At 41.5% G+C, this 25,880-nt stretch overlaps 2 protein-coding genes across 11 annotated transcripts in view; one reads left to right on the top strand and one right to left on the bottom strand.

Annotated features, from left to right (window-relative positions):
* Nucleotides 1-522: 522 nt before the first annotated feature.
* plekhd1 (pleckstrin homology domain containing, family D (with coiled-coil domains) member 1) lies at nt 523-10,960 on the top strand. 4 transcript variants are annotated; one of them, XM_019348681.2, is made up of 15 exons: nt 529-649; nt 758-932; nt 3,346-3,439; nt 3,577-3,666; nt 4,132-4,208; nt 4,382-4,473; nt 4,573-4,625; nt 4,804-4,898; nt 5,028-5,121; nt 5,762-5,952; nt 7,039-7,171; nt 8,150-8,294; nt 8,744-8,887; nt 9,311-9,484; nt 9,715-10,960. In XM_019348681.2, exons 1-14 carry the CDS (start codon nt 532-534, stop codon nt 9,466-9,468), a joined length of 1,659 nt encoding a protein of 552 aa, XP_019204226.2. In that variant the 5' UTR covers nt 529-531; the 3' UTR covers nt 9,469-9,484; nt 9,715-10,960. The 4 variants fall into 4 exon arrangements, with proteins under 4 accessions (XP_005477505.1, XP_019204226.2, XP_019204225.2 ...); XM_005477448.4 differs by having other exon boundaries at nt 523-633; nt 9,311-10,960; XM_019348680.2 differs by having other exon boundaries at nt 9,311-10,960.
* A 208-nt stretch (nt 10,961-11,168) lies between these two features.
* The window catches only part of ccdc177 (coiled-coil domain containing 177), a 198,558-nt gene continuing 183,846 nt past the window's right edge, over nt 11,169-25,880 (bottom strand). For 4 of the 7 annotated variants that reach the window (XM_019348676.2, XM_019348679.2, XM_019348677.2 and 1 more), the window contains 3 exons: nt 19,912-19,977; nt 14,395-17,743; nt 11,169-11,882 (listed from right to left, as the gene is read on the bottom strand). In XM_019348676.2, the coding sequence (XP_019204221.1) occupies nt 15,191-17,743; nt 19,912-19,977 (2,619 nt within the window). In that variant the 3' untranslated portion in view covers nt 11,169-11,882; nt 14,395-15,190. The other 3 variants (XM_013271505.3, XM_005477439.4, XM_019348678.2) reach the window with 3 other exon arrangements.

Here is a 25,880-nt window from a genome sequence, read left to right as displayed (position 1 = left end):
ACTATCAAACATAATGGGTCGGTAACATGTTTATGAGCCTGAACAAAATCACAGAGGTTTAGACAGCAACTGTTGCCTTACAGTTAGACAGCATTTCTCTGTCCTGGATTTCAAGGCTGAACTATCGGTATCTTTATAATCTTCTGTCCATCCACTCGGACACATGTTCTGTAAATTAATCTGATACCCATGACACTAAAGCCACACAACAACTGCTCTGACTCTTCATCCTCTTTAGCAGAAAGTTGTGGAGCCATGGCCTTCCTCTTAACTCGCTGCTGGGGTGCAGGATGGACTGATGGAGAGACCGGAGAGTTCATACCTGCCAATAACTGGAAACCGCTCCTCTCTGCAAATACTGTAATCTGAATAACAGCTTTTACTGGCTGGAATATATCGACCGGCTTCAGATTTAGCAACTCATTGCTAAAGCTTCTCTCCCTCCCCCATTGCCTTCCAGTATCCCTCCTCTTGCCCCCCCCCTCTCATCCTGTTTTCATCGTTGCTGTGCAGTCAGTCTGCCTCCAGCTGATGAGCGTATTGGCAGCTGAATCGTTCCGCCCTGCTGAGTTATTGGGATTTGTTTGCTGCTTTTCCTGCTTTGTATTGAAGCTGTGCCTGCAGCACCTCTATGTGTGTATGCGTGCGTGTATGTGTGTATTTATCGGGTGTTGTTGGACTAATTGTTATTGAGTGATTGCATTGTGCTTTGTTTATTTATTTTTATTTTATTGATCATTTTTGTCCCACCTCCCAGGGCGAGGGAAGCCACAGAGGATGTTCTCGTCTTCATCCAGGAACTCTCTGTTTTCGCCCTGGTCATCAATGGAGCAGTCAGACTCTGAACTGCTGGACATCAGCACCAAAGTGCAGCTGCATGGCGTGCTCTGGAAGAGGCCGTTCGGTCGGCCCTCGGCCAAGTGGTCCCGCAGGTGAGGGTGAGGTGTGACTGGGTTGTTGTTGTTGTTTTGTTTTGATCCTAGAGCTAAATGTGACCAATTCTCTTGATGCCTCATCTTTTTCTTTAGTTTGTCGGCTGCCCCTTGACAGCGACAAATCAATCATGTTTAGAAAGTGGTTCGAATTTTCTGTCATGTGTCAAAGTCTGAACTAAAAGTTTGAATTAGCTGTGTTGTATTTAGAACACATTTATTGGCTGTTACAGCTGTAAAATAAAAATTCTTGTATACTGAGAGGAAATTTTACCTTTTAATTTGCATTACAAATTGTAGGTAAAACATCTGCAGTAATTTTTCCCTACAAATTGACAATCATTGTTTTATTTATTATCTTTTATGAATGCTTATTGATTAAACTTCTTTTTTTTAATCCCAGAAGATAGCAATAGGATTTTGTAAACTGCACCATTGACGTGTTTTCCATTAGAGGATTGCTTTATATAATAACAGGAAATATTTATGCACACCCGCATTTTCAGTATATCCTGAGAGCAGTTTAAATTTGGTCAAAATGCCTGGATTGATATCTTGAGTCATGGTAATGCTCTTAGTTTACATAACAGTTAAAACGACAATATACGGTGGATCCAGAGAGTCCATTTGCAGCACACTATTTGTCACCTATCCCAGCTGCTTGTGTCATAAAGGTCGCCATAATTTTCAGTAAGTGCTTCTTTGGATTTCTGTGCTAAATTTGGTTTAGTAGGTTTTATTGTCATTACCAGCTGTTTAATATAAATCTCCCAACCAGTGGGATGAAATGTATGTAAAAGACTTATCAGCCTTAAGTGTTAATGGTCCAGCACATTTCACAGCTTCTTTTATGGTGAAAATTAAATAGTCTAATGAAAGTCAGGACGAGTATTACACATTTGGATGTGTTGTAAGAGTTTTCTAAAGACAGGAAGGTCTTGTAGTGTTGGAAAAGTAGGATGTACTCATACTAGAAACTAAATGTCAGGAAACATTAAGATTTTATTGACCAGTTTTGATTAATTTCTAAAATAAATATGTCTCTTAGTCAGTCATTTCCCTCAATGAGTGCCACCCAAACTTACAGAGCCACTCCCTAAACTAGTGCAGTATTGTGCAAAAGTCTTGAGTTATTATTAATTTCTTTATATTTTGTTTCCAAGGAATGAGACTACAAGGCTTTCTGAAGGTCTTTGGGTGTTTTTCTTTATTGTGATGAAATGATGTTTGTTCACACTGACCTATGAATCATTCAAACATTGAAAAAGACAGCTAAGTCACAGGATGAACTAATGCTGAGTTTACACATGACAAACAATCTGGCAAAGAACTATTTTTACAGCAACAAGGCGATTCCCAAAGTGCTGCTACCTGAAATGTTGTTTAGATGTTGCGCAGCATGTCCTGTGAGAAAACTGGACAAACTGAGGAGAGAATGCTGATGCATGCCAAATTAAATGAAAACCAGACTGAAAAAATCACAACAAATATTTTTCATGTTAATTTCAAGCTTGTTAGAATTGCACAATATTTGTTTTTTGCTCTATAGACTCTATTTACATGTATGTTTGCACATTTTTCAATAAATAATTGTACCTATTTCCCATTTTCCTAACAAAAGATAAAGGCAGGCTCAAGACTTTTACAAGTAACTGTAAATGAAATAATTTTCTCGTATATCTTTTTATCTTTTATTTAATTTAATTTAATGTAATGACTCAGTGAAATAAAACATTCTTATTTTAAGAAGGTTTTATCATTCCAGAGTGTAGACCTGTTTGCAGTACTCTGATTAATAGGTGGATAAAAGGGTTTATGTTATAAAATAAAAACTGGTTTAAAATTGTTTATTATATATCATATTCAACCAGCTTATACTTATAGTACGTCTGTAATAATAAAATATATGCTGTCACAACACTTAATTATAAAGTTAATGTTATATTTTAATAAATAAAATAAACGATTCCATTCTTGCCAACCATTTCTCTGTGTCATGATTGGTATGATGAACAGACTGATGATTGGACCAGTGGACTTAGGAAAAATATGAATATTCTTCTTAATGCTGTAATAAAAAATGGACAGAAAAGAGCAGCTCATACACGAGATGAACTGTACTCATCACTTGCTATTTAACCCAAAGAAACCAAACAGTGGTAGTGCAGCAGCAGTAAAAGAAAATTGAGTTCCTAGGCTGAGTGTGTTAACATAACATGGACGTGTGTGCAATAAGACTGAAAAACTTGCATAAAGAGAAACACTTGGAGAAAAGTGTTAATGGGTTATCAGCAAAAACGTTTTCATATTCAGTCAATCAAGTGACCAAAACTTTGAGCGATGCCAGACGTTGGTTCCTTTTAGCCCCACAGGACTCACTCAGTCTTGCTTTCATTGTTTCCTTGTTACAAAGATTCTTCATCATCAAAGACAGCTTCTTGCTCTACTATGCAGAAAGTGAGAAGAGAAACTTTGAGACCAACAGGTACTTCAACATTCACCCCAAGGTGAGCAGCTGCAGCATCTCTGGTAACAATAACAAAATTGAAGTTAAAGATGTGCTTGTTTTCTGATGTTTTAGTTTAGTTTTGAAAGATCAAATGAACTCAAATGACCAAAAGAACAAAACCTTTTCCTGTCCTAGGGAGTCATTCCTCTGGGAGGATGTGTGGTGTCGGCAAATGAAGACTTGGGGATGCCCTTTGCCATCATCATCAACCTTGAAGATTTCTCTGTAAGCACATGATCCTTTCACATTTTCACAAAAAATCTTTTCCCATTACATTATAAATTATTGCAAGTTTAAATCAAAATATAAAATAAGCTGGTGGAGACCAAAAACTAAGCTAAAAATCCGTATGCCAGGATAAAGTACTCTAAAATAAGGTAGATTAATTATTAATGTTGTGGTTACAGTTTTTTTTCTACTGCCCCCAAGTGGTTAACAAACGAATGTCATGTAAGTCTAAAACTTGTCATCTATGAAGCTGCGTGCGGAGAAAAGCTGCACACAGACAACACCAACACACAACAACAAATTTCTACAAAAATAAACATATCAAACAAATTGCACATAGTTAACTGACTGGAGCTTTAGCGAGACACACTACCATCACCGCCCAACCAAAATTCATTTTACAGCATGAAACGATCATTGATTAGCTGCTAATATGTAAAACACAGTGTGTCCGGCCCCCAGGGCACCATAGTGCTGGCTGCTGAGTCTCAGGAGGAGCAGGTCCAGTGGATGGAGATGCTCCAGGAGTCAGGGAAAGTGTGAGTACTGTAATTCATTTACTTCCGTCAGAAGTATTATTTTCGAGACACGTTTCTTCTGCCGTTAAAAACATGATTTCTTTGTCTTCTGCAGCTTTTTTTTAAAGCATTTGAATGTTTTAATTTTGCTAATAGTGCTTTGATTATCTCAAATCACTGCATCTTCTCAACAGCACATGGAAAAATGCACAGCTGGGGGAAGCGATGATCGAAAGTCTGGAGGCTCAGGGCTTGCAGCTGGCCAAAGAGAAGCAAGAATACCTGGGTAAGCAGGAGAAAGGTCATCTCAATAAATTTACCTTTCAAAGGTCTATACAAGTGGAGGCAGGGTATTAGCAATATATTTATTTATTTTTTCTTCCAGATAAACTGATGGAAGAGACTGAGGAGCTTAGTCATCAACGAGCTCAGAGAGAGGTGAACTTTGAAGGATTAAAGAGATTAGTATTGATTTATATATCAAGATAAATCATTTAATTTTTATGTTGAAGCGATAAAATGAAAAATACATATCATCTTGTAGTCACTTTCATCACGATAAGAGTGTTATCTTTTTATGATCTAGTAGTTAGTTCAGTTTGTTTGTCCACGCTAGGAGCTGGAGCGTCTGAACCAGGTCCTGGAGGAAGAGAAACAGAAGTTTGAAGAGGTGGTCGTGGAGCTAAAGGCAGAGCAGGAGCAGATCAAACTGTACGCACTCAGCCTTTATCCCGTCTGGCTTGTTTCGTACTCCTAATGCTAATATTCTAGCAGTGTCTGATTAAACTGTCTGTCTGGAGTTTGGTTTATCTTTACTTGTTTGTCTTCTGCTGGCTGCAGTGATCTGGATGGTACAGCTCAGTCCCTGAAAGGTGTCGAGCGTGAAAAACAAGAGCTGAGCAGCTTAACGGTCACACTGCAGAAATCCCTTGAGGTATTTAATTGGAAAACTGGATCGCTGTTGATCCTATGTACTTGACACACTACATACATGATTCATTCTGCTTGTCCGGGGCCCAGGGGCCCTCTCCTCAGCTTGTCCAGAGGTCTACACCTCGCCTCAGCTACTTTACGCTGAACTTACAATACCTCTACTCTGAACTAACTACTTTAAAACAACAACAAGACTCTCAAGTGGGGGATGATAATGATATCCCCCCCTGACCTGGCGTCCTGGCTCCCCCTTGCCGTAGCATGTGTGTTGTACCTCATCAATCTCTAACTGGGAGAGCAGGCCATGAGACCCTTTTTCCGAACCGATCTTTACTGGATACAGACACCCTCAGGCGGGACTCGAACTTGCGACTCCCGCTCCAAAGGCGTGTAGTCTCACTACTACGCTATCCAGCTGCTTGTTATGTTTTTGTTGTTGTTGTTCTTAGTGCTAAAATAACTTCATGCAAGTTTAAAACAGTATGTTGGACACAATAAACAAAGTTGATTTTAATGGAAAGATTTTCACTTGGCTTATATGAAATATTAAATAGGGGAATTAAAAAAAATTATATGTCACAAATCAACTACATTTTAACTAAGCAAAATCTGGATCTCTCCTGTTTTTCATTTTTGTTCAGGAGCTGTCCCAGGAGAAACAGCGAACGCTGCAGCTGCTGGGAGTAAAGGAGCAGGAGGAGAAGGAAGCGGAGGAGGAGAGCTCAGAAAAAAGCTGCATGGAGTCTGAGGACGGTGACCTGCTGCAGGACCTGCATCACATTGAGGAGCAAATGAAGATCCTGCTGAAGGAGAAAGAGCAGGCTGAGGATAAGTGAGTGTAACCTCAAGAGCAAACGATTACTGGCAGAGCATTGTTGGAGTCAGCAAGGAACATTTTAGGATTTTTATTTCTCTGATTCTTTTTAGAGGGTACATCCAATACGACCATGTTCTGTTTTGATATTCTTTGACTGAGGAATCATACATCATACCAGGATATCACAAAAAACAGTCTGACAGGGAACTTCTATAATAATGTAACACAGGATGTAACTCTTAGTGGAAATGTGTATTGATCCTAAAAGAACCGGCAGATTGATTGGTGGCTGTAAGTGAAGTATTACAGGCAGCTGTTATTGACTGTGTAGCACTAATGTTCAGTTACAAAATGCTGAAACCTATAACATTGCTTTTTACAATGCTTGACCTTTACTCAGCCATTTTTCCTAGGTCATATTTGGACTGACAGCAGTATTTTTGTCATATGAACACTATATAACATAATCAGGCTGAAAACATTCTCATACATTGCTTCTCTTGTTGTATCACGCCAGATATGTTGGATCACATTAAAAGTAGTATAAAGGATGCTGCTGGTGAGATTTTAAACCCTGCATGCTCATGAATGGATCTCCAACAATGTCTACTAACTGTAGATGCATTTTTACTTATTTAAACTTGTCTATTTATACAGTGTCTGCCCCTTTTCATAGTCGTATCACGATGAAAGTATATATTTTCTCAGTTTTATTTGACATTCAGGAATTCAGTTTAATTCCACAGATAGAAAACAAAAAGAAACCATAGAACACAATTATTCTGTAAGGAATATTTTGAACCTTTGGGATCCAAAACCTCAAATACTAGTTAATACATTTTTAAGCATTGCAGATACTAAATACTCATGGAAAAATTCTCTTTAAACAAAAAATCCAGTTCTTCCTAGAAATGACCTGAGGTGTACATTCATGTGTCTCCTGTAGAGCTCAGTGAACAGCATGATAGTAGGAAAACTGACAGATGCATGCACCATACAGGCAGTGTTGTTTAAAAACCCACAGACCAAACCCTTTCTTTACGTTGGTTGGGTTTTGTGTGTGCTTCCTGTTTAATGTTGAGTGTGGTTTCTTTTATTCAGGCTCAGGGAGAATGAGCAGCTGGCTGTAGTCCTGCAGCAGGAGAGGGAGTACTACTCGTCTCAGGCCCGGACGCTGCAGCATTCGCTCTCTCAGCTCAGTGTGGACAAGCAGCAGACTGAGGCTGAGCTCAAGGTAACACAGCGTGACTCAGCAGCTCTCAGCCTGCATGTTAATGAAACACCTTTTCAAAGATCACTGCGTTAATCCGCCGGCAGACTTTAGTCTTTAAATGTAGTTTGAGTAGAATTTTTTTTTCTCTCACAACTTCCAAAGAATTTAGATGAGTCTGTGTGTGTAGTGATGTGTGACACTTCAGACCCTACAGCATAGCTTGCTGGAAACATATTATAACATATTTTAACACCTATAACAACAGTGTAGCATCTCGCTGAGTAACAACTGCTACAGAGTTACTCAAATGCTTTTTTTTTTTTTACATTGCATCCAAATACAAGACAAAAGTGCAAATGTAAATTTATATTCACATAAAAAAAAGATAAGAAAAATAAGCTAACTTTTAAATAAGTGTTGCTAAAAGAAATGACACAATATAAGGCTTTGCATCTGACAAATTATACATTACCGAGTGGCTGTATAGCAGCATCCTGTCAGTTCTTTCTTTTGCATCCTGCCTATAATCAGCTGGCTCACCCACCATACTCAGTCTGATCTCCCTGACTTTAAGTTATGCATTGCACTGACGGGGATGCTCACTCTCCTTTGTTGTCTAATTTCTCTGTACGAAATTACATTTGTTTTCTGCCTGCTTTGCCTCATCACCTTAGTACACCTGCTCACAGACGGCTCCTTCTGCATCCCTTTTTCTCAGGCCTCAGTTTAAGTTGATTATTTGTAAAGTGCAGATGAGCAGTTTCACATGCAGAATACCCTCATGTGGCATAGCCTAACACTATAGATGTCTACATAATTGAGTTTTACAGAGATGTTTTTGGACAAAAGCTAACATCAATCAATATTTATTCTGTTTAAGTTCAATTTTCAAACTCGCATCAAAAACACATCAGCAACTGATCAGGATACTATGGACTAATAATCCTCTACAGTATAGGTCTTAAATAAACTTGGCTTTCTATTCCCCCCTTTGCCCAGGCAGAGATAGAGTCTCGGATGGAGCTGGAGAGGAGGCTAAAAGAGGCTGAAGAGGCTCTGCAGAACTTGGAGAAAGGCCTGAACTCAGTGGAGCGTACCAAAGAGAGAGATGAGAAGATGAAGGGCGACGTCACGCAGCTGAGGAGTGAGTGCATGCACTGATGTTATCCGTTTGGGTGTAGTTATCTGGTCAATATGTGATGCATTAAGTGCACTGAAAAATTCAAAGAGCTTAAGTCGGTTGTTGGAGAAATCTGACTGTGGCGGTGGATCATGCACACGCAGAACAAGTGATAGTCATGTTATTGCCATGGAAACTGATTTAATCTGGCACTTCTGGTTTTCACCAGAAAACAGGAATCAATCATTTCTTAATAAATATTCCAGTAGACAAAGATTTAGTGGATTTTTCTCCAAGAAATGATTCTGTAATTTTGTACCATAATGCCATATTTTAACCTGTCATTAGAGGAAAAGGCTCTGTTAAGTTTCCAAGCTACCACTGAGGCATGAAATCAGGACCCTGTCTGAGGTTACATGTTTGAAGGCAGAGCATCCTCTTTATAACAAATGCATATGATTGTGTGTATCCAGAGTTCTTTGAGGAGTGTATCTGTGCAGCAGAGATTGAGGCAAAGCTCCCAGCCATAATGAAGAATGCAGTATACCTTCACAAAGCTGCTGCGCGCAGAATTAAGAGCTGCAGAATCCAGAGGCGAGCTTCGAAGCGCCACTGGTGTAAGTTATATCATGAAATAATCATCATAGCATAATGACGCACCAAAGAAACATGCTTCTCAAGTCCCTACTTTCAGGTACTTTTGGCTCTCTCCATGGAGTGTCTAAGTTTTCTTTCTAAAGTGTTCAAAAATCCGATGCCATTTTATGGAGTTTCTACTTGTATTACGGTTACAGACTGTTAAATAACAGTAATTATTTTAGGCTTTGCCATAGAGTAATTGTTTAGTTAATATCTTTTTTCAGAGCCCCAGTTACCAGTCCAAAAACCCAAGATCTCTGCCTAATACTATTTATAAAAAATCAAGAGAAGCAACACATTGTCTTCATGACAAATGATTAAAACAATACATTTCTGAAATGGCATTGTCCCAAATGGAGCACTCCATTGACTGAGCTCCACATTTCATTGTCTCGCTACAGTGAAACACTCCAAGTCGTTCGCTGTAGCCAACACCGACGGCAGCAGCATCGAGGAGCTGAAGGAGACCGCGCGACGCCTGACCTCGGACAGCAGCTTCAGAGAGAGCGTGTACAAGATCATGGCTCGCAAGGACGCCACAAACATAGCAGACGTCTGAGAGGAGATCGAGCGAGGTAAAAGAAGAGAAACGGTCCTTAGCTTCACCTCAGTCTCAGAGTCACCCAGAGATGCTGTTACCAAACCCACCATTAAGACACTGTAAATGAATGTGCACAGAAATCTGTGTTATTTGAAACCATGACAAAGTTTTAGTTGATCAGTCAAAATTTAATAGAGTAAATATAAGAGCACTTTTTCTGTTCTCTCATGGTCTGATGGCTTTGTTGTCTTTTTGACTCAACAGTTCTAGGGCCAGTGGAGTTAAACTGGGAACTAAATTCCTACAGCAGGGAAAACTGTGAAGATTAGGCAAATAGGAGGCGCCAAGGTGAAAAACGAGACTCCAAAGCAGCTGCTGAGAGTTTTGTTGTATAGAGCTGTGGGGATTTATTTTAGAGTAGAACCTTTAATTTTTTCATTAACATAAATTATGTCTTTTGTTGACCAAAAGGAACTAATCACATAAGCTAAACTAGGAATGCCACGTTTCCTACTCCTTTTCGGGTTTACTGTTATTTATTTTTAGCATAACCTTCAAGAAAGCATTAGAAATAACCCTATTTTAAATTTCCAAAAGGTCCTTGGCTAATTACTGTCTGAAATTTCTATTTATTAGGTGTAGTTGATTGGATCAGTTTATTTACTATATAGTGCTGTCAGAAAAGAGTCATAGTCACTCATGGTCACTACACTAGTTTCTTCAAACAGTCTACACTTTATAGATGTCAAAAAGTACGTAGAGAATGTGTGAATATCCATATTTTCCAAATTCTTGCAGTGGAAACATCCTAATAGCTGCTGAGTTTTAGTTCCTTATGGTCAACAGTTCCTGGAACCGTTTGACTGAAAATGACCACATGAAGCTTTCAGATCTGATTAAGCCACATGTGAGTATCTTAAAGCTAAACTTAAACCAATGTATTAACTAGTTACTTTTCATGCTTAAACTAACAACACGAGTTTTTAAAACGAATTACTGCCAATCAGTGGTTCCCTGTGTCTTTGGTTTGGGGCCTCTTATAGAAAACCTGCTGTTTAATTTTAGTTGTAGGTCAAATAGGTAAATTTCCACAAATGCACTATAGCACTGAATCTTTCTTCAGTCACTTCCCCAAAGAGGTGGATGTGAGAAGAAAAGCATTTAACGAACAACATACATTAAAAGGTCTTTACCCCGCCAGCTCCTTAGTACAAAGTCTGGGTCATCGCTGATCGTGGCAGTTTGCAGCAATCTGGGAGCAGCTGCGGGTGATACTCAGGGGAATCCACATGGAGTGTGTTGTTGTCCTGCGTCCTGCTTCTTGCACCCTATAGTAAGGTAGCATCATTGTTAATCCACACGTGATCTTCGTTTGTATGGCACATGTGAGGGGAAAAAAAAAGTAGGACAATGACCTAACCTGAGTTCAACTGAGACTTTAACCGAGAAAACTGCTTTAGGTTCAAAGAGAATGAATTGTCTGACATCTCTGAGTTCAAAGCTCAGAATTAAAAAAAAAAATGTAGTAGGAACTTATTTCTTAGACTTTCCCACACCATTAGTTTTCTCAGGACCTGTCAGATTAATTTTTTCCACCCCCTGCAGGGACATGACCACTAGTTTTGGAACCATATGTAATTAAAAAACCTTGCCGTATTAAAAAGGTTTAAAAAAAAAGACAAAAGAAAAATGATGCAAAATATAAATTACACTTACCGTTTAATATTTGAAGTACATTTTTCTGATTCTTCTACCAATGAATATCTGTGTTAAAGATGTATCTGTGTAACTGCTAGTACTTTTACCATTTTGTATTCCTGAAAAAAGCTTGTTACTAAATGAAGCAGATGGCACAGACAACACAAATCCAACTTGAAAAATGTTTGTTTTTATTTTTCCACGTTTGATTGTATGCACAGACCTTCAGTTTAGAGGACTGATGGAAACGATGAACTGACAGATGTGTTCGATATCATCCACGACCATTTCATTATTGCTACATCTGAAAAAATCCTTTCTTGACAATGCAACTCAATGTAATTCATCAAAGGAAGCATTTTATGATAATGTACAAATGTTAAATAACTCAACACCAGAAGTGATACAGAAACAAAGCCCACATGTAAGGGGAAGATGAGAAGGAAACAAACTGGACTAAACACGACTTGATGCTAATAAAGCTGTGTTTGAACCTTGCACACGTTGTTTCATTGATGCAGGTAAAAGGCGGAAGGTTCTTCTTCTCTGCAGCACAATAGTTGGCACTGTTAACGGGTACAAACTGAATAAAAACCTATAAAATAAGATCTGATAAGACTGTATTTCCACCAGGAGAGGCTTTGTTTTACACTTTGATAAAGCTCAGTGTGGGAGGAACAGTTTTGTCGGGAGGCTTGTGGGTTACATCACCAGCTCACGCTCATCACCAGCACCTGAAACACAAAAAATAAGACGGTGATGAATGTGGGTATCAGCAGTGCAGTTTGGTCTTCAGTAAAACAGAAGTTTAATGAAGGCTAGTGTTCAAAATAAGTATAAGGAAGAAATCTAAAGCCAGAGTACAATGAAAGATTTGGGCATTTTAGTTCAGACTGCATTCACTTTGCAGAATTACATGAGTCCAAAGACACAGCCATAAAGAACCATCTTCAGCAACAAGCAACTGGTTGATTATTTGTCCTTTTCTGTTGTTATTGCACTTTATTTTAATATAATTGATGGTGAAATACTATTCCCTGCTTTATTTAGGAAGACTCATTACTTGTACTAAAACAAGGATGTCTACGCAAGCATTGTACTACACAGTCCACGTAATAAATACCTTTTTAAAAGACATTTTGTTTGCGTTTTCAGTATCATGAAGTAAATCTGGTTAGTAACATGCATGTGCATTTCAGACAGTCCATTGTGTTACCTTAAAGAAAACATGTATTGTTATCTTTTGCACACCAGATACTGATTATTTAATTGTCTATAGGAAAAGATGGTATCTTCACTTGTTACAATTAAATAGATTTGATATATATATGTTCAAGTGTTGCTTCAAAGCAACACAAAAAGCAATGAGCTACTTAAAACTGCATTGGCTCTGCAGCACTGCTGATGAAGAATCAGGCTGCTAGATGTAAAATTAAAGAGCGTTTCACATTAAGTAACACAGATTCAACTAAAGGAAATTTTGACTGGACGGACAGTAGAATGCACTCTTGGTTGATTTTAGCAGCGCCTGCCTTTTCTTGACTATGATAATGTTATAGAAAAATAATATAATAAATGTTACTCAGTTTGTGTTGCTCAGAGTTGTTGTGAGAAGGTAAACTAACTAAAAAAGTGTGCATATAGTTGATCAGCTGAGGTGGGAGTCAGCTATGTTTGCATTCTTTAAACCTCTCATTAGCGTGAACGTCTCTTCGCTGTTAGAGGCACACTACAATTTAGGTAATGACAGGGTTGGTGAATGTAGTTCGGCAAACATAAAATAGTGCCTATGTGAAACTGGTTACAACAAGGGTTGTGGAAATGTCTGAATAACTGTATTGTGATTCTGGAAAGAGACACTGATTCAAATGGCTTTTTATGGTGCTTTCAGCACAAGGCAAATGCCGTCTGGTTCTATTACATTCAAGAAAAGGGCAAACCATTTAAAATATGATAGCACATAAACGCCATCCAGACAGATAAGTGGTGTTACAGGAATAAACTGAACTTTTGTGATGAACCATCTCCTTAACATGAATATCCTCTTTAACAGCTACTTCTAGTCAAAAGGGGTCGTCACAGCAGGGCACGCTGCATGTTTGAATTGGCAGATGTTATTTTATACCAGATGCACCAAATGACACGACCCCTAAGGGATTTATGTCTCCTCTTGGGATCCAACTGGGGATCTTTGGCTTTTTAGGCAACTGTGTAAACCACTGCACTGTGGGCAGATATTCTCTTTCATAAGTTCCTATATTTCCAGGGCGAGTTATAAATGCACATCATTTAACCACCGATTCTTTTCCCTCCACTTATCAGCAAGTTACGACACCAGCTCTGGCACGGACAGTAACAGACAGTTTTTAATGCCATCTCTTTGAACTAGAGGCTGACATATGTGCAGGTTCTGTGTTCCATGAGAAGTCTGGAAGGCTTCTAATTTTTCTTTAGAAATGAGACATACCTGCATTTATGTTGTTAATAATTACTAGATTTGCAGCAACCTCTGTGTTTGACAGTAACTATACTTTAGATTGCCGACTTTACCTTCTGAATCGCATCATGAGCACCTACAGATATGCTGTCTCATCCTCCGGCCTCACATCACCTCCCTATGATTATATGCTTGGAACACTGCGGATCAGTCAGCCATAAGCCTGTTAGTCCTCTGCTGGCCATATTTATTCTGGCTTTAGATATCCAACATGTGACTGCCTGAATTGCTCAGTTCAGTCTACTTCCTGGCTGCAGTTTGGGTGCAGGGAGAGCAGCTGACTCTCCAGGTAGAGGTCGACTTCTAAATAAATAAAGAGACGGAACTCTGCAGTAATCTCTCACTGCCTCAGATAGATTTTACACATAACAAAGTGAACTGAATAGTTTTCCTATAACGCCCCACAAATAACGAGCTGCCAAAAGATCCAGTTTCCCACAGACAGCCCCCTCAAATTCCCACGCACTCTCCTTTCTCAGTAATTCACCTCCTGCTGCTTCATCCTGACTTCTGTCACTATGGCAACAGCTACATCTGAGGGCAAAAACTAAGCACATCCTCCTTTTTTTAATCTGAGATTGCAGGATTAGTGCAGCCAAAGGCCTTTAAAACCTGCTGTTGGCTTGCACGTCGACTCGTGTGTCTTTATTTCCCTCTGTGCTGTCGAGTCAGTGTGACCAAGTGTTTTTTTTTTATTGCAACAAAACAGAAGGCATTATATAAGCTGCAGAAGCAATAAAAACTTGTACCTGTTGACCTTGACGTGGTCACCAGGTGGCTGTGGGAGCAGATCAGTGGGCAGAGAGGGCATTTTCAGAGTGCGTCACTATTTTACTGTAATCGGCATGGCCAGGAGAATCCTGACACTGATGCACTGCACACTGCTTCTCCTCCCTCTTGTTCAATGTCCTCCGATGCTTCATCAGCACGGGTATCGTGCACATGACCCTCCACTGCTGCATTGTCAGCAGTTAAGTGTTCAGCCCAGGGCTTTATTTTCATGCTGTGTCACAGTGCATGTACAAAAGGATCTCTCAATTGCTCTGAGGGTCCAGAATCATCTGCGATCTGCCTTTTCTTTTTCTTATGCTTGTTCTTCTCTTACGTGAGTGCTCCCTTAAAAGCCTCTGCAGTTGTCATGGAGTTGTGCTTACTGGTAAACAATGACTCTTTTCATTCCAGCAGAGCTTTCAGTCCAGTAGCTGAGATCGATGGAGCAGAAGGCAAAGAGAAGGACAGAGAAGGGGTTTGCTGCTGTCCTAAAACTCTCATGTCTTTCATGAAGTCCACTGCATGTGTTTCACAGGCGTTACTGTTCGTTTGTAGTCTCATTACATCCACGATACAAAATTATTTTGTTTGCATTGACAATAAAAATTATGAAAAATGTAGTAAAATCAGCTGATGGGTAAAGATATGTGAGGGAAAAAATAACATTGCAGGTGCTTATGGGTAGAAAGGTAAAGCTGTTGAGTGACTGGGGCCATAATGAAGGCAGGAGCCAAGCACATGACCAGAAGTAAGGAGTCCACAACAAAGCTATGGTTATTTCTCATCAAGACTAGCTTTGAGCTGAGCTTCCAGGGCCATTTTATCAAAGGTACGCATGTTGGTCTCCTCCCGCACTTTGTCTCGCACGTGAAAAGAGGCTCTAGCCACGGATCGGGCGCTCTCTAACACTGCCTTCTTCTCCTTGAAGATCTGCTCGCTCTTCTCCAGCTTCCTCTCGATGGACTGGAGCAGCTCCAGACGCCTCTGCTTCTCCTCCTCCTCCACGCGCTGCCTGTTGAGCTTCTGGAGTCTCTCCTTCTCCTGTCGGCTCTGGACTGCCCGCTGCGCTTTCTCTTTGGCCCTCTCCTCGGCCACCAAAGCTGCCTGCTGGGCTCGTTTCTCTGCTTCCTTTACGCGAGCCTCCAGCAGCTGCTGCTGTTGCCTCTCGCGCTTTTCTGCTGCCTTGCGTGCTTTCTGGATCTGCTTCTCCTCGCGCTTGGCCTTCTCTTTCAGCTCCTTCCCTCGACGTTCAACTATCTGTTCGTAGTTTTCAAGGGAACGGCTGAGCTTTTCCTCCGCTGCCCTCCTGGTCTCATCCCTCTCCTCTTTCTCTCTACGGGCGATTTCCTGTATCAGGGCGATGTGACGCCTCTTCTCTGCTTTGTTCAGACCTCGCCTCTCCTCCTGAGCTTGGTGCTCTTTCTCTTGCCTCTTCAGCTCAGCCATGGTGAGCTTCTCATTCAGCAGCAGCCTCTCTTGCTCCAGCATGGCAGCCCTCTCCTCCTCCAAAGCCTTCAGGTTCTGCTCCTGAAGAGCCTTCTTGTGCTTTTCCTCTCGTGCTGCCTGCTGTAACTTTAACAGGCGGTTACGTTCCTGCAGTTCTGCAAGCTCCCTCCATCGCTCCTCGCTCTCCTCGACCTGTCGCATTTTGGCTGCTGCTGATTGTCGCTCCTGCTGGCTGAGTCTTCGCTGACGCAGCGACACCTGTGTCTGCCACACTCTCTGACACTGAAGCACGGCACGCTGTTTCTCTCGCTCCTCCTGCTCGCGACGTAGCTCCTCCATCCTGCGCTCGCTATCCCACTGAAGGTGAGCCACATAGCGGGTCTGGCTCATGATGTCTTCCTCTTGATATCGGGCAAGCATCAAAGCTGCTATCTTGCGGTCTCTTTCAGACACAGCTTTCAGCCCTCTGCGCTTCACCTCCTTTACTATGCGCTCCACCTTCTGTGTCGTCTGAGGAGAGTGGCTCAGGTCGCCGAGGCTGAGGCTGCGGCCCATTAGGGAGTTGAAAGTGGCCATAGTGCGAGCTCGAGGACTGGAGACTCTAGCCCAGTGATCTCGTGCACCATCCCAACTGTAGGAAGAAGAAGCGCCCGACTCTGACGAGGTGCATGTAGTCGTAGTTGTAGTAGTGGAGGTTGAAGAGCAGACGGGATCCATCCTTCGCTGTAAAGATTCCAGTGAATGGCTTTTTCCTCGTACCTTGGAATGAAATCCAAGATGTCCATTGTGCTGTGTAAATGGTCCTCCTGTCACACCGTTCAGAGGTATCCCAGAGCTCTGAACTGCAGGTTTTGACACTGATGAAGTCAAGGTGGAGTTGGCTCTGGGGAAGGAAGGGGGTTTCGGTGTTGGTCTAGGAAAAGTGTTTGAAGATTTGCCACCAGACAATTTCCTAACTACTGGTGGGGGGCCAGATGAAAGTGGTCGTGTGGGCTTTACTAATTCAGGGGATGAGGACAGAGGATGTTTTCCAGATCCTAGAAATCCACTCTTGGAAGCTGGTGTAGAGGTTGTGGAGCCAGATTTTAAGGATGTGGTTGGTCCCGCATGAAAAGATTTAGGGGAGGTACTAAGAGTGGAGGCAGGTGCTTTGGATAAAAGAGCTGCACCTGTTTTGGAGGCTTGACCTGATGCTGTGGCTCCAGAAGATGTTCCAGCATTGAGGGTGGAACTGGAGGTCACTGGCCCAGACTTAGAAGACTGGGTGAGGCCAGAGGACATTTTATCCACAGAAGATGCATTGCTGCTATTGACCGCTGCCTGAAGAATCCTTCGTTTTTCCTCCCTAACAATCCTTTCCCTCTCTTCCCTGCACTGCCTGAGTTTGGCATGCCTGTCCCTCTCAAAGACTTCAAACAAGCCTGTGGCAACACGCATAGAGCGGCCAGGAGCCTCCCGGGCAAAGTCAGAGAGCGGGCGAGGCAGCAGCTCCACAGGCTTGACCCCGCATCGAGCACACGCCTCCAGAGAGCGGGGGCTCGTTAAAACGTATCGGCTGCCCTCTGCGGCCGGTGAGTCAAAGTTGTACAGATCCAGGTGCAGCTTTGGAGACACATCTCTGTCAGTCTGAGTCTGTGGTTGCTGAGGTGCTGAGCCCTGAGAGGTGACCTCTGGAGCCGCTGGAGATGCAGTGTGGCAGGGGCTTGGCTCTGAACTGCCAGTTGGTGGCGTCTCAAAACCAGCATCCCCATCTTCCTCTGTTGTCGTGCTATCTGTGTTTTCTGGCAGTCGAGAGTCTTCGGTGGCCACAGCTGGCGTGTCGAATTGCGGGCCTTTACACTTATTCTGCTCCTCAGCCTCCGAGGGGTCAACCATAGTTGGCTGCAGGTAGAGAGAGGGCAGGGGGAGCAGGGGAGAATAAAACAGGAGAGAAAATAGATGAAAAAGTGGGGAGAGGTTTCAATTAGAGGATTATAGCACTGAGACAAGAGCTTAAGAGATGCAGTCTGTGGGGGGAGGGTCATTACACAGGTCCAGAGATGCATGCATGCACGCATGAACACATATTCGTGCACTCACTGATTTTACACCAGATGAGACATTTTCCCCCTTCAGGGAAGAGACACAACACAGAAAAACACCACAGTCCTTTAACGGGGGATCTATTTTTGGCAGAGTTACTGGGCTGAGAGAATCTGATTACTCATAGCAATATTTTTTCACTCTACATCACACAATCAACCTACAAATGCTTTAACGCACAGACGTCTGGGGTATGAATTATTAAGCACCTGATAGTAAAAGCTTACTTGGAAAAAGAATGGGATAGCATGGAGTGTGAAAGTAGTAAACAACCACTGGACACTATTATGCTCACTAACATGGACTCATCACACCTGGTAACACACAGTGAAGGCCTAGACTTTTCTCCTGCATATCAGCAGGATGCTGGCAGAAAAACCCTCTCCGCACTGTCAACACGAACAGCTCAGGTTCAAGGTTAAAACTCCAAAAATGACAAAAGGGATATTGCTGATTGCTTTGGTGCACAACAACAGTCATTACAGCTGCTTAAATCCGGTGGATTTGGCTGTAATTTAATGCGGTATTGCATCGCGCAAGCATGCACTGACCTGCCAGGTCGCAAAACGTTTTCTAAACCGGTGCTTTGTTCCCCTTTAATCCGTCCAGAAAGCCTCGTCTCCTGCATAATATCAGGTTTCAGGCAAAAGGCTTCGGCCGTCGTCCCGAAGATGGGTGCATCACATCGTTGCAATCTCAGGCGACACGACAGACACAGACGGAGCCTTTCCCAGCCGGTCAGCCTCTGAGCGCCGGGGCGCTGAAAATGTGCACTCTTCGCAATCAGAAACACCGATAAAAACCGTCCCCGCGGTGAAATCTGCTCTCTACGATGGCTCTCCTATCCAGCTTCCTCTCATCCTCCCTCGCTAAAGTTCATCCTGTAAACATCAGCGGTCGCCACCTGCTTTTCAGCATCCCTCCATCTCAGCCTCCTTGGCTCCGCCCGCTTGTGGCAAATATGCTAAAAATACTGAGTGCACGCTGCAATTATCCGAGCGCCTGTCCACTCCACTTACAAGCTTTTAAGCTGGCGTAATGGTGCTGAATGTTACCCCCGAGCAAAGATCCTCCTGCAGGCCTGCTTTTCTACCACGCACGCAGTTTATCCGTTGAAGAAGAATATTAGCCAGTTTCCAAAATGTGTCTATTTTCCATTTCTAGAAGTGATTTTGTAGGAGACGTTTCCAAAATACTGATGGAATAAAAAGGCGTGGAATTTTAAAATTTGTCTTTGTTAATCTGTGGCTGGCTCATCACCAGTCACATCACTTTCTCTTAAAGCTGACATCTGCCACCACTCCTGGGTGTGAAATCAAAATGCATGTAATTACTCGAAATTGACACCAGAGGGCGAAAGAGCACTGCAGATTTATGCTCGGGGCGTCTCAGGGAGGTCATCTGACCTCAAGAAGTCGTAATACTGAGTTATCGAGGATTTTGATTTTAGTATCATAGAATAAACACCCCATTAGGCCACTTACACTTGAAAAGTGACACACTGGATCGAATAAATTACAAATCACCCTAGTTTACAGCATGACCACAATTAATTTAGGCCTAAATGTTTTGTTTTTCTTTTTACAGAAGACATATAAGAAAAGCACAATTGTAAATAAAACCTGACTTATGAAACTAATGTGCCAGCTAGAGGTATGCTTGAATTGGTTCAGTGTCACAGTGTCATAGGATAATTATTTAGAACCATCACTGATGTTCTGATCAGTGAAGCCATCATGTCTGATGTGAAAAGGTTTACTCTCAGACATTAATGTCAGTTGGATAAACATTACTGTGCTCGAAATGTATGTAATTATTTTTCTATCTTAGACCTTAAAGTGTCCATAATATCGGTGATAACATTTAGCACTGATGAGCATTTAGAAATAGACTTTTAACACTCTATTACATAAATAAAAGGACTGATACTTATACACATTCATTTACATTCACCCATTTGCACTCACATTAATGAGCTGGGGATTTCTTACAAATACAGCTCTCGAGCCACCCCTCATTGCCTTCTTGTTTTTCTAGGAAAACGAGAAATGGGTGCAAAGATTAATTGAAACATGTGCAAAAATGCTGAAAATACTGCATATAAGGCAAAAACAGAATTTGTGACATTCTAATGAGCTTGAAAGTCAACACACAGCCTTCAACACAGCCTGAACTCTTTTAGGCTGTGTTGAAGACCAATGGTGATCAGGTTATAGGCTGTGTGAAGATGATCCCTCACTTCTTTAATAATATGGTAAGTATGTAAATTATGTTTACAACAGTGCTTTTTAAGACAAGAAACCAGTCACATAGTACTTTCCAGAGGTATCAGTAAAAAAACAACAACACAGAACACAAAAACATCACCCAAACACCCTCTGAATAGAAGAGATTTCAGATGAGTCAAAGGTGCAAAGAGCGAGCGGTTACTGCAATGGCAGTGATTTTGAGATCACTGTCATCCTGACAAATGAACGAAAAGCCTCTGCCTGTGACTGAAGAAGAAATAAATTACTGGCAGGGATTTGCGAACTATGCAGTGACAAGCCTCATATTCATCACTGTAAAGATTTAGTTGAATAGGAAACTAATGCATCAGGTAACCCCCCTGCTTGACACTACCACTACAGTTACATTTTGCTATTGCTTGTACCTTTTTTACTACTACTTTCACTTCCTATAAAAGTCATTTTTATACTAATACTGATGATACATCAACATTATTTCTTACTGTACTACAACTGGCATCAGTAGTAACAACTATTGTTCTCACAGATCTAGTACAAATAGTCGAAGTTGAAAAAAATTATTTCTCTGTGTGTGTCTGACTGATTTCACTCACCACATGCAACCACACTAATAAATGCAGTTGATTAATTGAAAGCCCTCTTCTGCATATAGACTGGTCTGGTTTGGTCCAGAGTTTCAGGATTAGATAACTCTGGGTGAAAATAGCTCTGATGATGACCCACTAAACTCCTGACCCATTGTGGGGAACAGTGCGAGTTTAATTGGCCCCACCCGCAAGCTGTATCGGGAGGACAGCGGGTAACAAGTGACAACAAGGAACGTGCTGGCTGGCTTGTTAACTGGGGGCATGGGGTCTGCGAGGGGAGCCAAAGGAGAGCGGTGCATGGTGTGCTTGCTGCACAGTTCACTGGTGCAGGGTTATGCTCTGCAGAAATTTTGTGTTTGTGTTTTTGTTTTTGGTAGGGCATGCTCCCCACCACCAAAGCTGAACTGGGGGGTTCATCGAGAGGTGAGCTGCTTGGTGCAGTCATGGAGACCAGTACACAGCCCATGTAGTGGTGAGAACCCAGCATTCCACCACATCATGTAGGATCCGACCTGGAGATGCCAAAATCCCTATTCTAGATAAATTTTTAAGTATTTTGCAACCAATAAACTTATAGACCACCAGACCTTTAATGTGGTATACCATAAATACTATGCAACAACCAACATATTGAATTTTTCAAAGATTTTCCTTAAAATATCCTGATTGGGAAAGTGATTATGTATCAGCTCCTCTGCTTTTGAGGACCTATTGAAAGACAGATCCTCAAAAGCATCTGATTGATTTAGGAACTCAGTTATAACAACACAGGTGAGCCAGTATCTGTGCCGTTACGAGGATCTACGTCCCGTTCACGCCACTTAAGGAAGGCTTTTTTTACACAGAGCCAATACATAAATCCAGCCAGGAAATTATAGCGAAAGAGGAACTGAGAGATTACACACTTTTGGCTACATGACTCTGACAGTCAGCAGCCTCAGCTGAAATGAATTCACCCATTTCATTTCCCTTCAAAGGCAGATCAGATTTTCAGCTGGACATGTGTGCAGAACTTTGACAAGTATGGATAGAGACATGGCAAACTCTTTTACCGACCTGGAAATAAAAAGGCCTCAGTACATTTCCACCTCTCCAGAGAGCTTCTGATTTTCCACATTATTATATTTTACTACTATTGTAGTGCATCGAGCCAGGAGCTTACTGTACCAGTGGTTGCTCAGGGTTGAACACAAGGAGTGAGTGTGTACAGCTGTCTAGACAAGTGCAGTGAACCAAATTTAAGCTTTCTTGGATGCATTTTATATTTTAATGTATTTCCTATTCAAAGACAGCAAACATAATTAATAAGAAACACATTAGATCGGGCAAACTTGCAGTAATATGTATTTTTCTTAAACTCGTTAAAAAAGATTTCTTTTTAAAAATACTTTACGTATAAGCTTGCTCTAATATTTAAAAGGCTTTAGATAATTTTAGAATTCCAATCCTAAACTAAATGTTTCTTTCTGATTGTACGTTGGTTTTGTTTTTTATTGCTTGATGCCAACAAAGTAATATGCGGACAATAATGTTTAATTTTTAGGATACATATTATTACACTGATTACTTTAGTGCTTTCCAACCTAGCAGCCTGGGAACTCATATGTTTTCAGAAGATAAACAGGAAGGGTCACAATGATGACCACAATAATGAAGCACAGTGAATGCTGGTTATTCTGTCATGATCTCCTATTTGCCAATTTTCCTGTAAAACCCCAGATAGTTTTCCAGTTAGAAATGATTCATATTAGAGCATGACTGATATATTCATCTGCCGATACTGGTCATCCACCCACCTCTACTTTTCTGGGTCAACAGTCTAAGCAGAGATGCCCTGACCTCCCTCTCTCCTGCCACCTCCTCTAGCTCTCCTGCTGGGGCACCAAGGTGTTCCCAAGCCAGCCAAGAGACATAATCATTCCAGAGTGTTAAGAGTCTGCCGCGAAGCAGTTCATTCTCAACCCAGAGTGGACACTCTGCTGTTTTCTGTCTGAGAGACAAGGTCTCAGATTTGGAATCGCTAAGTCTGGAAGCTGCAAAGAGCTCCAGTGCAAGCTGGAGGTCATAGCTCAATGAAGCTATTGAATACATATATACTTATTCTAATACTTATAAATATGTTTTTCTTTTCTTCTTCTTCTTCTTCTTCTTCTTCTTTTTTAAATCTCTTCACATAGTTTTGCAGGATCATATAAGGATCCTATAATAATGATCATTTTAAAAAGACATTTTGTATTTTAATCAACACAATCAAAGAGTAGATTAGGTTTGCTCCTTATGCAATAATAGATCAGTACTAAAACCTTATATATCAATCACATAGCTTTTTTTTTTTCCAGTATTCCTCAAGGCCACACAATACCACAGCACCCTGTCTGACTGAGCAGCATTTGCACCAACATTTAAATTCCAGTTTTCCTTTGGAGGGCTTTACCTCTCCACTAACTTGCATTAAACTTGCCATTGTAAATTTTTGTGTCTCACTGACAGACAAGCAAAGAAAATACAAGTAACAAGAACGATCATAACAGCAAACAGCAAAAGAAAGTGCACGACTGACTACATGGATTTTGGGAAACTTAGTGCTGCATAAGCACTCAAATATGTGTGTGTGTGTGTGCATGGACAGTACTCTATGCCTGCTGGAACTCACTGGCCCTGTGAAGATTGAGACCTTTCATTGCCCCCAGTTCACATTTCCAGCCTTGGTTTGCCAACAGAAAGGGCCACATTTTCTAGACAGCTTCAACTCCCGCTTCTAGCCCTTTGCCATATTCAGCCACCAACCCCCTCTCTCCCTGCTGTCTATTCTGTGGGATGGTACAGGGGTCTCATGCGGGTGTGGAACAGTCCCCCTCCTTGGTGGAAGGGGAAAAGGTCCCAGAGACATAGCTGTTAATTCAATCAAGAGAGCGGTATGCTCAATTAGGCATCCATAAGGGCCCTGGATGGGTCCGGGGGCCCTGTAGAGGGCAAGCAGCCCAGTCCCCAGGAGGTATTAATTGTGGATGACAGTGTGTAAACAGTGGGGTGAATAGACAGCGCAGGTGCGGGACACCCCATTCCATACTCAATAGGCCTTTTCACACCCGTGGCTCTCTGCTGCCACTTTCTCTTTCACTCTCTCACTGCGTAAAAATCCCTCACATCTCTGATTAATGTCATAGATAATTTGGCTTTGTGGGCTTATTTATTTGTTGCTATGCTTTTCCATCACCAGACATGCTTCTACATCAGCTTCAGTGTGTGTATGTTTGTGTGCAAGTGTGTATTTGAAGAGGGTAATAAGAGGCCAGGTTTCTGCTGTTCAGAAGTGCCGGCCAGCCAAGGGCTATACACTCCTCCTCGTTTTCAGGAGCTAGTGAAAATTGCGGCCAGTACATGTAAAATATATGGAATTTATGAAATGAAATCCAGATGACACTTTAAAAAGAGAAGGCTTTGAATCTGACCTTCGATTTTTCCCTTCAACACACAAGCCGCCCTATTCTCTCTGTCTTTCATTGAGTGCTGCAACTGTATTCTGTTGTGTGTGACAGTACTGCCTTTTGAAGTGCTATCACACACTCATCAAACAGATGCACTGCTAGAAAAAGTATTCGGACACTACATGTGGGTGTAAAAGTAGCGACATCTCAGAGCAGAAATACAAGTAATAGAACTACAACTGCAAGCACAGAATACTAATCATGAAGTATGCTTTCTTTATTAACATGTTAATAAATCTGAAATAACTGGTTTATTTTTACTGACACGGTGACATACAAGGAAGCTTTTATAAAGTTGATTGCAGTGAAGGTACTATTAAAGCAAATACTGTATATATATATATTTCTAAAAACTAAACAAAGTCAAATAATATTCTCTAACGTAAAAAAAATTGTATTGGTACGGAGGTGTGTGGGAAGTAAAGTAAACCTTCTGAGACCCCGTGTCCTCACAGAGGAACATAGGAGATACTAAAAATGCTTCCCAAACAAGTAGTGAAGCAACATGGGAGTTGCAAATACTTCAATAATTTGAATAAGTTCAGCACTTGAAGAACCTCAGGGATGAAAAAAATCCTAAACCCAGAAACAGATTCGGGTTTTGGTTGCTGTATTGTTGGGTGACTGGTCGATAATTATAGTAGGCCTTCTCAGATTATCCTAAATTACTGGTAAATCAACTAAACATCAGCTTTTTATTGTTGTACAGGTGAGGGTGAAATATCGCTACAATAAACAAAGGGAGGAACTTTTTACACACTGGAATGAAAGTCACAAATAGGTTTTCATGGATTTTGTTATTAGAAGAACAATGAGAATCTACTGAAACACACGACAAATGCAAATGCTGATTTTATTTAGACAAAAATGTAGTTATTTAGCATTAAACTGGAAAAAAGCAATGCAAAAATGAACGACAAGTAGCAGTTTTTGCCTCTCTTCAACTTGTTTTCATCTCAACATTTATCATACAGCATCTGAACTGCGTGTGCACCTAAACTGTACTTTTAGGCAATGTGACATCATTGCTGCACATCTGTGCTAAACCTGCTCCTCTCCAGAGGCCGTCAGATCTCTGGGTGGCCTCAGTGCTGCTCCGTCTGTTTCTGTGTCTGCACACACCCGCTAATTTTCGGCCGTATGTAGCTGGTGTAAGCCGGTGGGGGGACCGACGGCTGGGGCGTCTTTGGAAGGGCCACTGCAGTAATTGGGAAGTACATTTTCTTTCAGCATGCCCATTCATTCCTCCTTTTGTTTTTGTTGTCAGAGGTTTTCTTTTATGTTCGGCCAAATGACAACAGAAACTTTGTCTTCATTGTTCAGGGTGGCGGGTTGAAGTGAGAGGGAAGAGCAGATATAAACTGATCTCGTTAACATTCCAAGAGACACTCCTGTTGACCCTCTCTGCTCCTCATCCTCACCTCCCACAGCATTACTCCACCCACACAAGGACATGAGTGGACCGGCTGGCACAGAGCGGGAGGGGTAGTTGGGTTAAGTCTCTGGGGTGGGAAACGGCTTGGAATGAGGCGCATCCCTTCTCTCACAGCTCTGATAATGATACTACACGGACGCTTTGCTGAGTTTCTATGGTGGTCCGATAAGCAAGAAT

Source organism: Oreochromis niloticus, linkage group LG19 (assembly GCF_001858045.2).
Source record: "Oreochromis niloticus isolate F11D_XX linkage group LG19, O_niloticus_UMD_NMBU, whole genome shotgun sequence".
Classification (NCBI taxonomy): domain Eukaryota; kingdom Metazoa; phylum Chordata; class Actinopteri; order Cichliformes; family Cichlidae; genus Oreochromis; species Oreochromis niloticus.
This window is presented reverse-complemented; position numbering and strand designations above follow the sequence as displayed.

Excerpts from the sequence above, each read along its gene's own strand:
- plekhd1 (XM_019348681.2), top strand. The coding sequence starts at position 532 with ATGAGCGTATTGGCAGCTGAATCGTTCCGCCCTGCTGAGTTATTGGGA. Across the intron at positions 8,295-8,743 it reads CGACGTCACGCAGCTGAGGA|AGTTCTTTGAGGAGTGTATC; the intron begins GTGAGTGCATGC and ends GTGTGTATCCAG. Across the intron at positions 8,888-9,310 it reads AGCTTCGAAGCGCCACTGGT|TGAAACACTCCAAGTCGTTC; the intron begins GTAAGTTATATC and ends GTCTCGCTACAG.